The following is an 11,907-nucleotide window of genomic DNA, read 5'->3' as shown; positions in this document are numbered from 1 at the left end:
TATTTAGTACGATTAAGAAGCACATTGTGGGAATTACACGTCTAGACTTTTGGCAACGAATAGCCTCCATAAGGGTGAGCATTCCCGCTTGGCTCAAATTTCTCGAGGTATTTTCGACGGTCTCTTGAAGTTCGAGCCAACGGGGTTCGACTGTTCGATAACATTACGTTATGTCTTGTTAAGGCGGTGAAATGACGTTCACTGGTTTTCTTAGAAAACCATACAAAAGAAAACAGAATAACGTTTTTCTGATTTTACTTTACTACAACAACACATTCCGCACATAGCATGCATCAACATCCGAACAGAATAATAAAGATTTAAAATTTCTTAAAGAAAAATAATGAAAATGTTTTTTAATGTCAAGCAATAAAATATTTAAAAAAACTTCATCACATCGTTTAATATTCAACAAAGAACCTTAGACACTATGAGTGCCCCATGGACATTAATAACACTTTGTATAAAAGGAAACTGAACCATAATCATAAAATAATAATAATAAACGCAATGCACAATTGAATTAATTTTGGCGCGAGTTTGTACGCTTTATCACAGTGGTCTCCCTTGGCTATCCTGCTAATTAATTGGGTTGAGCATTGTTGAAGAAACGAATAATTTTTTGTCATAAAAATGTACACGATTATTTGTTTTATATTCGCATGTCATCTATTCACTTTTATGGCTGGATATCCGACGATTCATCAATTCAAAAGATATTAATTATGTCATATTTAACTTGTTCACTAGCATGTGTTCATGTTCAGACTCCTTGTTCAGCTTATAAAATGTTCTTATTTGTTAGCTTGAAATCGTGTCACTCGGGTCGCCAATGCTTTCAGATGTTTCAGAAACCTTTACAGTTTCGTCGGTGTCGGATTGAAGGGGCGCCTCCTCCTCCTCCTCTTCGCCTTCTTCAAGACATCCCAAGTCACCGACTCCCGCAGGCGCAATGGTGACGCGTTCGACTTTTGCAGTCGGCACCTCATCGACCATGGCGAGCCGGTTGGTGAGTCCGGCGGCGCTACTCGCGGATACCTCATTTCCGTCTTTATCCACAAATACGAGGTCGTCGGGAAGTTTGTCCGGAAGCTTGTACTCCCCGCTCGATCCAGCGAAAAATGATGGCTCAGAGGATTGTTTTTCTTTCGCGATTAATGGAGGGTCAAAGAATGTTTTGTAATTCGTTTCTTTTAATAGTACAACTTTTCTTGGACTTACAAACGCAGGGTACATATTTTTAACAGCATGTTGAGTCCTAGTAGTCTTTATTACTTGCTTAACTGCGTTAGAGAAGCCGACATTGCGTTCCACATTTCCTTTCACAATTTTATTATTCAAGTCACGTATGTTTGTGAAAAATAGCTCATTCGGCTGCCTTCGGGTTAAATCCGTCTGGGATTTACTCCTGACACTATTATGGTCAACAATCGTTACCTTTTTATTCGTAAACTTAGGCTTTGCGTCCACTTCCTCATCAGAAAACTCCAACTGTTTCGCTTGCTTTCGGAACATAGACGGGCGCGCTATCTCCCCGCGGGCGATCTTGGTTTCTATTTCCGGTTCCGAAAGCTCCGGAAGGTACTTCCGGCAGATGGCGGCAGTAGTCACGTGATCTTCGGTTGGCTCTAGCACTGGAAAATAGATATCTGAACGCTGACGGCTCACCTCGCGTATCCGGTTTTTACGGCACTCATAACACAGCTGTGGACCTGCGGACAGAAATGGAACCTTATTTGATTTATAATTGAGTAATTTGTAAAAAGGCAGTGTAAGCATACTAAATGAGTTTGGCAGTTTACTAAAGCTGCTGGCACCGTGAGTACAAAGCGTCCAAATTGCAGGAATAGTGTTGTTTAATTGTTTATCTTGATGAAGGTCTTTGCGTAAACACCAACTGCAATATGGCCGACCCCATGACGCCATTACGAATTAAAATACAACCTACATTGTAAGCCAATGAAATTGCAGATAGGCAATCATTAAGTAGTAGACTTAATCATTAAGAATTTCACCGTTCTCAGGTGTTTTAAAGGTCCGCCTTAACTGTCACTCATCCGATACATACTCCCTGCGTCAGATTCTGCGTTGTTTATGTATCAGCCAATGAGTTAGTATTCTAAGTCACTTAAATGACATGAATTAATTTCTTAATGATTAAGAAGGGTTCGTCCGCTACGCTCACTCCGCCAATTCTTATTCATTGAGAATTTACTTCACGCCATCTATTACTTAAACTGTATTTAAATAGTGTCATAAGTACTTTTAGCACTGTAGTGACTAAACTTCCATGCCAAATACAATACTAAGACAATTCAAAGAGAGTGAGATATAAGGAGTTCTGGGAGCGATACTTTGGCTCTTTGCCAATAAACCTTACCGTTGAAGATCATCAATTCAAGGGGTACAACTCTCTGGGGTTAAAACCATTCGGAGCTCCTCGGCCATTTTTATCGAAAACAACCTCGGATGTATGCCGGTACATCAGTTGAAGTAGTTCGTATTTTTTTTAATTAAATCATTAATGAAATGTATTGTTTTAGAGTTGTATTTATTGATCTAAGTTTAAATTGATTGCCAGTGAATTATTGCAAACATCATTAAGATTCCCACGAGTAAAGTCATAAAGTTTAACTGCTAAATAAAATTACTACGCGATCTACTTGCAGCGGACTTAAACGTGCCACTTTTTGAGTATGTAAACCGTCCAAATACATCCGAGGTTGGTTTTGGTAAAAATGGCCGAGGAGTTCCGAATGGGTTAAAACTAAGATACATCATTTTCCCAGTATAACCTGTTTAATACCGAGTACCAATCAAGCGAAACTAATGATATCATATTTAACGTCATTCGGAACTCCTCGGCCATTTTCCATCGAAAACAACCTCGGATGTAGGCCGGTACATTAATAAAAGTAGTTCGTAAAAATAAATAATAGTATTTATTCATTGTAGTGTTTGAAGGTGTATTTTGTATATATAAATTAAAAATGATTGCCAGTGAAGTGAATTAGTGCATTTAGGTAATTAAGATTCCCAAATATAAAGTAATTACATTTTACTGCTAAATTGAAATTACTACGCGATCTACTTGCAGCGTAGTAAAAATTGCTGACATTATAAACCGTTCATGTACATCCGATTTTGTTTTAGATGTAAAATGGCTGAGGTGTTCCGAATGATTTTAACGTATTTATTTTTAACGTAGACGCGCCTTATCTTGCGCCTTTACGTTCTTTGTCACTTCTTGAAAAGCAATGTACCACTCTGTTATAAATGTTTGAGCATTTTTATGGACATTCAAGTTGTTTCCCATATCCAAAACTTTACCAATGATTTCACAGCAGTCCCGGGTGACGGGCGATATAGACACGCTCAGTGGAGTTCCGTGGTGGGCCATGATGTCTTCGTCGTCCGAATCTTCACCGTTTTCTAACAAACCGTGTAGATCTGAAATAGTAATTGAAATTGTAGGCTTGCAAGATATGGCGGCAGACCACTGGAACTGGATTTTCAAACTCAATCATTTTTTTTAAATTCGGAAAAAATGTTATAATTCCAAACTAAAATTCATTATATCAAAATTGTGAAAAATATTGAAATATGTAAATATATTATAAATGTGCATTTTGTAATGTATATTAGACTAAATTTTCCCACAATATTGGTTTAATGATTTTAGTTGGAAATCATAAGGTTTTTTAGACTTTAAAAATAATTGAGTTTAAAAATCCAGTGCCAGTGCGGCAGACAATTGAGATATACCAACTTAGATCATGTTGTTGATAGCAATAAGTCATGAGAGGTTGCGCACACTTCCACGGCTACATGTGGGCTACTTTTTGTGTTCTACGTCATGAGGGGTTGCGAACACTTGCACGGCTACATGTGGGCTACGTTTTGTGTTCTACGTCATGAGAGGTTGCGAACACTTCCACGGCTACATGTGGGCTACTTTTTGTGTTCTACGTCATGAGAGGTTGCGAACACTTGCACAGCTTCATGTGGGCTACTTTTTGTGTTCTACGTCATGAGAAGTTGCGAACACTTGCACGGCTACACGTGTGCTACTTTTTGTGCTCTACGTCATGAGAGGTTGCGAACACTTGCACGGCTACATGTGTGCTACTTTTTGTGCTCTACGTCATGAGCGGTTGCGAACACTTGCATGGCTATAAGTGGGCTACTTTTGTGTCCTACGTCATGAGAGGTGCTATACGTCATGAGAGGTTGCGAAAACTTACACGGCTACATGAGGGCAACTTTCTGTGTCCTACGTCATGAGAGGTTGCGAACACTTGCACGGCTTCATGTGAGCTACTTTCTGTGTTCTTCGTCATGAGAAGTTGCGAACACTTGCACGGCTACATGAGGGCTACTTTCTGTGTCCTACGTCATGAGAAGTTGCGAACACTGGCACGGCTTCACGTGGGCTACTTTTTGTGTCCTACGTCATGAGAGGTTGCGAACACTTGCACAGCTTCATGTGGGCTACTTTTTGTGTTCTACGTCATGAGAGGTTGCGAACACTTGCACGGCTTCATGTGGGCTACTTTTTGTGTTCTACGTCATGAGAGGTTGCGAACACTTGCACAGCTTCATGTGGGCTACGTTTTGTGTTCTACGTCATGAGAGGTTGCGAACACTTCCACGGCTACATGTGGGCTACTTTTTGTGTTCTACGTCATGAGAGGTTGCGAACACTTGCACGGCTACATGTGAGCTACTTTTTGTGCTCTACGTCATCACGTTTAGAATGGCACGCACGATAACATGAGAAAAGTTAATTGGGAGAAAGAGTGTTTTAAGAGTTTAATTTAGGACTTTTAAAGTTATACCAAATTCATTTTACAAGTACATTAAATGTTCACAACCTCTACTTTCTTAAAACTCTCTCCTAATCTTCATTACCCTCGACCACAAAGTGCAGGTATAAAAAGGAAAAAGAAGGGTGCATGTCACAATGGCAGTTTGAGAAAGCCGGCATTTCAGCAATCTTTTGGGGGTGTTATGTTTCTTCATGCTTTTGCTACCATTTACCATTGATTCCAAAATATAATGCTATTATCTCTAAAAAAACATCGAAATTTTGCTACGTGTTTGCAAAAATATGTGCATTACTACATCCCTTATGCACCAGTCAATTTTAACGACGACCCCCACCCCCACCCCCACTCAGGTCCGGGGGTAAACCGGAGATAGACGGAGAAATGGGCCGTGATTTTACCTTCCAGGTGGACCCACAATGCAGGGTAAATGCGGTGGTTTCGTCTTTGTGCCAAAATAGCGGGGAATGGGCCTTACCTAGGGTCCCTGAGGGGGGGGGGGCATTTGGCGGGGATTTTAGCAGCAGATCTTCCCCGCAGGACGGGGATCTTACCCAGACTTGGCTGGACCTAAAGTCAAAGTCACCGGACCGGGTGGAGGGCATGTTTACAAATGATTGGTGCATTAGATGTGACCAGCAGCAACACGTAAATGAAGAAAGATACTGTCACCAGTGTACCTACCCGGATGAGGAATTATAGAACTTGGCCTTGAAATGATTGGCTCGCTCCAGGCGCTCATGGGCGTGGTCGCATCCCGTCGGCCGCTGTTTGGCTCCCTACTGACACTTGTGTTTGGACGTGACATAAACGCACTTTGCTCGTGTCGAAAGAACTGCGTCTGACTCTGCGCATGAGCGAGATTCTGTCGTCTGCTACATGAACTGTAGTTCAGGCGTTCCCGCTCTGCTGTGCGGTAAATGTCTTCGATACTAATTGAAGGCATCGTTGACGGTGGATGTCGACGCTGTCGCGATGCATTGCGCCCAGGGACGGATGTGTTATGAGCGCCAGAAGACCGCTCCGGTGGAGCGGATCTTGTCATCTGAAACAAATCACACGTGCATTCAAAAGTGTGCAGTGCTACCTTCCACCGTGCTTATGAATTGCGAAATAGTTCAGACACATACCACTTTCACACTTCATTTTTTTACAACCATATTTTTGGACATTGTTTCTGTCTTAATATATTAATATATACTGTAGAGTCGTTTTAACAAAATTTAGAGTATCTGCACATACCCTAGCAATAGAGACTGGGAGGTATGATAATACACCAAGAAACGAACGACTTTGTGAAGTTTGTTTGATGACAGCTGTAGAAACAGAATTTCACAGAGTGCTTGTATGCACTGTATACAGGGAACTAAGAAAAAAACTATTTTTAACCTTACTTTTTAGATGGCTTACATTAAATAAGTTCGAAACACTTATGTCCTCCAAATAAAAAAAAATGTTTGTAATAACATCTCATGCATATGTTTTTATACATAACATCCTTTTGTTAAGTTCTGTTCCCTGATGTTTACCTTTATAGAATTTGTTAGTTTAAAGCCGAAATAAACGCATTGTATTGTATTGTACACAATCAGTGTGAGGGTTTTTTTCCTTAAGAAAAACTACGTGTAAATATTAATATTTCATAGTTATACGTTTCTAAGGGAATAAAAAAAACAATTAAACTATAAATATAGCTTCTTTTTATTTAATGCGATTTGTAATTCCGCATTTTTAAAATACAAAAGTAACCTAACCTCCGTGTCCATCCACATTACAGTCAGAGCAATTCAAATTCAATATAATAATAAATTATAATATATTCATTCCATTTTCATATTTCATAACTTTCTCCTTGTATTGTTAACACTCAATATACTCCTTCAGGCTGAAAAAACACTTTGAAAGTGTAATATAACGATTGAAAATTAGTTGGATCCATTAAAAAGTGAACCTTCTTTACTTTAAAGATTAACGATCTGGACTAACAATTTACAAATATGCATAATTGTATAATTATTGACATAATTGAGAAATTCTTTATCGCTACATTCATCATACGAGTATTACATTTCACACAAATTTTAATGATTAGCCATAACTAAGAGGTGTTATTTGAATTGAAAGTTTACAATATTTAAAGTTATTTCAATAACAGTTAACCAAATTTTAGTCAATTTTCTGTTTCACTTTTATTATACGCTCTTGTCAGTTTTGATACCATAATTTAATATATATGTACTTTTATATATTATTAATATTATTTTATTAATATTATTATTATTATTATCATTATTATTATTATTATTATTATTATTATTATTATTATTATTATTATTATTATTATTATTATACGCACATACAAACAAAATTATGTGAGCTTTAGTCAATGAATTTATAAGCGGCATTTTTATCATAATTCAGATTCGATGTTTTTTTGGTAGTTTGTTAAACAAATGGCATTTAAGAAAGTTTTTTTTTTCAGGTCTATTTTAACATTCACTTTATAATGATAGACTATAATATACAAGTACTTACACAATCGCATAACCATTAATTTTGTATTACATTCTAACAATGTTAATGTTTTTAGTGGTCAACATTTTATTGTGTAAACTACCCACTGTTTATATCTACCGCTTCACCTGATTTAATCCAATAACGGATGATTTCTAATTTACTGAAATCAATGTATGGTAAAACTGAAGAAATACTGCATTCTCATTGTAAAAAAAGAAATGTTGACCGCTAAGATAATATAATTTACTGGCGTTTAATAGTTTGTCGAAAAACCTTGAATTATAAAACCATTTTGATCTCAGGCAAACCAAACCTTTGATATACAACTCTTCTTACGGTGACTGCGTCTACAGTCCACTGGCACATGATTTTCAAACTCGATCATTTTAAAAAAATATTTAAAAAAAATATAATTCCAAACTAAAAATTATATTACTAAATTTGTGAAAAAAATATTCAAACATTTTTTGTTCTTCAAAATATGCACTTTGTACTATATATATTAAACAAAAAATATATATACAGTGCTAAGTGCATATTTTGAAGAAAACAATTCCATATTTTTTCACAATTTTGGTTTTGTAATTTTTAATTTGGAATAATAAGATTTTTTTATTTATTCAAAAAAAATAATACATTCCTACAATGTTTGCTTTTTAACCATTTATCACTCAATAACTGCCAATGATAACAACTTCGGTCATAATCTTCTTTGACAGGTGAAACATATTAATACAATGACTTGCAATACAAAAATGTCAGAAATTATTCGTACCTTAGTATGTTCAGCATTATAAGATTTTAATCCATAATTCATAATCGACGTCTCATGTTTATGAAATAAAATACCCCAAACCAACTCGCACCTTCTTGACTCAAGGGATTGATAATCCCATCGAATTTCTTTGTTATAATTCAATTTTATCTTTGGGACTTTTCTCAATGTCTAAAATGATAAATTATGACCTCTTGTTTTATCGTTTGGCCTGTCGTGTGTACGAGCTACTGATTAAACATAAGAGTGCGCTTTTATGGGTTTGGTTCTCAAAGTCAAACAGAATCTTTATCAAGATTTGTAGCCATTTTCTTGAGTTGAAACACGATTATTTATGAATAGTCGTTCAACGAGCGTTTGAATATTAAATGCAAGAACGTACAGGTAAACGGACAGATGCCTTATTCGTTTTAATTTCGACGGAAACTTGTCGACGTAAACAATGTCGATGCAAACTTGTCGACGTATACCAATGTCGATGCAAATTTGTCGACGTATTCCAATGTCGATGCAAACTTGTCGACGTATTCAAATGTCGATGCAAATTTGTTGACGTATTACAATGTAAATGCAAACTTGTCGACGAATTCCAATGTCGATGCAAACCTGTCGAAGTATACCACTGTTGATGGAAACTTGTCGACGTAAACAATGTCGATGCAAACTTGTCGACGTATACCAATGTCGATGCAAACTTGTCGACGTATTCCAATGTCAATTCGAATGTCGATGCAAACTTGTCGACGCATACAATGTCGATGCAAACTTGTCGACGTATTCCAATGTCAATGCACACTTGTCTACGTATTCCAATGTTGATGCAAACTTGTCGACGTATTCCAAAGTCAATGCAAACTTGTCGACGTATTCTAATGTCGATGCAAAATTGTCGACGTATGACAATGTCGTCGCAAACTTGTCGACGTATTCCAATGTCAATGCAAACTTGTCGACGTATACCAATGTCGATGCAAACTTCTCGACGTATACCAATGTTGATGCAAACTTATCAACGTATACCAATGTCAATGCAAACTTGTCGACGTATTATAATGTCGATGCAAAATTGTCGACATATACCGATGTCAATGCAAACTTGTCGACGTATTATAATGTCGATGCAAAATTGTCGACGTATTACAATGTCGTTGCAAACTTGTCGACGTATACCAATGTCAATGCAAACTTAACGACGTATTCTAATGTCGATGCAAAATTGTCGACGTATTACAATGTCGTTGCAAACTGGTCGACGTATACCAATGTCAGTGCAAACTTGTCGACGTATTCCAATGTCAATGCAAACTTGTCGACGTATACCAATGTCGATGCAAACTTCTCGACGTATACCAATGTCGATGCAAACTTATCGACGTATACCAATGTCAATGCAAACTTGTCGACGTATTCCAATTTCGATGCAAACTTGTCGACGTATACCAATGTCGATGCAAACTTCTCGACGTATTCTAATGTCGATGCAAAATTGTCGACGTATTACAATGTCGATGCAAACTGGTCGACGTATACCAATGTCAATGCAAACTTGTCGACGTATTATAATGTCGATGCAAAATTGTCGACGTATTACAATGTCGTTGCAAACTTGTCGACGTATACCAATGTCGATGCAAACTTATCGACGTAAACCAATGTCATTGCAAACTTGTCAACGTATACCAATGTCAATGCAAACTTGTCGACGTATTCCAGTGTCGATGCAAACTTGTCGACGTATTCGTGGTGTATATTGCCTTTAAGAAAATGAAAGAACCCAACCAACTCCCCCACCCCTTACGCTGGAGTCCCCACCCCCAAAAAAAATAAAAAATAAATAAGATAAAATAATAAATAAAATGTATAAATAAAAAGACAAATTGAATAAAAATAGATAAATACCCCCCCCCCCCACCCCCCGCTAAAAAGCGCATTTAGTACGGGTATTTAGCTGGCCTGTATTTTTAACAGGTATAAGCTTAGGAAGTGCCGGTACGTGTCTGACCTTAAATAATGATTTTATTGTGTTCATATAGCATGATAAATAAGTAACCAAATATAGCATGAAACCAAAGGAAGTTCAGGTATACACTTTCAAAAGTTACCATGCTGCTGTTAATAACAAATGAAGGAAATGTTTGCATTAACTCTTGAGATAAACTATGTAAACGATACGTTTGATTAAAACTACGGATTGTAATCGAGTTACCGTATATAAATATTACACACGAATCTCCATTTATTTACACTGTATGATATACGTTTTTAAAATCCACATTAATCTTGACAGTATCTTGGCTACTATACATATCATTAAAGCAGCACTCTCACATATTGGAAGTTTTGACAGTCTTTGTTTAAGTGTTGGTCTCAAAATCAGATGATTTTCGTATCAGTGCCTTCAACTCAGTCATATAAGATTACTCAAAATTGAACAGATAACAATTGCCGAAAATCGCATTTATCTTAAAGCTGCAATCTCACAGATTGAACGTTTTGACAACTTTTTTTTTTTTTTTTTTTTTTTTTTGTCTTGGAACGAACCAATTTTTGCGAAAATTCATGGAAACCAGTTATATGAGACTGCTGACAAAACATTTGATCGCAGATTTTTATATTTATGTTCAACAAATGATGTTTTATGCATTTTTTTTAAACCGTTAGTTGGTTTAAGCCATAAAACATTAATTTTCGAACGAAAATATGAAAATATGCGATCTGATTTTTGTCAGCTCTTTCCAAGACAAAAAAAATAAAAAAAGTTGTAAAACCGGTTTATATGTGAGAGTGCAGCTTTAAACCGTTAGTAACGCTTTTAGCCATAAAACATCTCTATTTAAGCGTAAATATGAAAAACTGCGATTTGATCTTTTGTCAGCAGTCTTGTTTCAATGGTTTCGAAACATTTATGAAAAAAATGCCTCATTCCAAGACACAAAATATAAAAAAAAGTTGTCAAAGTGGTCAATCTGTAAGAGTGCAGCATTAAGGTGTATAATTCATTAAAATGTTCACTTATAAATTGGGTATTCCCATCCCCGGGGTATGGCAGTAAGCGATCACCATTATCACTTACTTATCTTTATTCGTTTCATTGTGTAAATGTACTTTGTGTCACTCGTTTTGGTAATATATATTTTATATTAATAGAATATACAGTCGAAACCCGTTGGCTCGAACTCACAGGAACCAGAGAAAATACCTCGAGCCTCGGAAATTTTAAGCTAAGCGGGAAAGTTAAACTTTAGTTTTAAGACATCGGTCCTTTACATCAAGTTCGAGCAAACGAGGAACTCGAGCCAAGCGAAATCGTGTCAAAAAGGAATTCGAGCCAAGCGCGTTCGAGCAAACGGGGTTCAACTATACTTAGTGTGGCCTAGTGTTATGGAATTCATTGATTTCATGTAAGGATCGAAATATATATTGACTTAGTGTGTGTAAGTGTATTTCAGAAGGGTCAATTCATTGTTAATTCAAAATCTCAATCATAATAAATTCATTACATGTAACTTGATATATGTTTCATCTCTAAGACTTAATTTAGTATGTTATAGCTATTCTACATCTCAGGGGCGGATCCAGGATTGGATGTTAGAGGGGGCGTAATTTAGGGACGTACCCTTTTAATTGCGCCCCTCAGTCAGAAACGAAATTAATTTGGGTTTAAGTGTTGACAGGAGGGATTTGGGGTTCTCCACGAAAGAAAATATTAACAATTTCTAGTCCGAAATGGTGCATTTTGGGCGTATTTTATTACTTTTCTTCTGCTATATTGAAATAAAAAGTAAAGTT

The 11,907-nt window shown here is 36.7% G+C and overlaps 1 protein-coding gene across 4 annotated transcripts in view; it reads right to left on the bottom strand.

Moving 5' to 3' along the window:
- Positions 1-248: 248 nt before the first annotated feature.
- LOC128239131 (uncharacterized) overlaps positions 249-11,907 on the bottom strand; it is a 14,238-nt gene continuing 2,579 nt past the window's right edge. For 2 of the 4 annotated variants that reach the window (XM_052955620.1, XM_052955621.1), the window contains exons 2-4: positions 5,511-5,871; positions 3,331-3,450; positions 249-1,712 (exon numbers count right to left, since the gene is read on the bottom strand). In XM_052955620.1, the coding sequence (XP_052811580.1) occupies positions 802-1,712; positions 3,331-3,450; positions 5,511-5,871 (1,392 nt within the window). In that variant the 3' untranslated portion in view covers positions 249-801. Of the gene's footprint in view, positions 1,713-3,330; positions 3,451-5,510; positions 5,872-6,580; positions 6,723-8,118; positions 8,188-11,907 lie in introns of those variants that run through there. The other 2 variants (XM_052955622.1, XM_052955623.1) reach the window with 2 other exon arrangements.

Source organism: Mya arenaria, chromosome 6 (assembly GCF_026914265.1).
Source record: "Mya arenaria isolate MELC-2E11 chromosome 6, ASM2691426v1".
Classification (NCBI taxonomy): domain Eukaryota; kingdom Metazoa; phylum Mollusca; class Bivalvia; order Myida; family Myidae; genus Mya; species Mya arenaria.
Note: the sequence above shows the minus strand (reverse complement) of the source record. Positions and strands in the feature narration are given on the sequence as shown.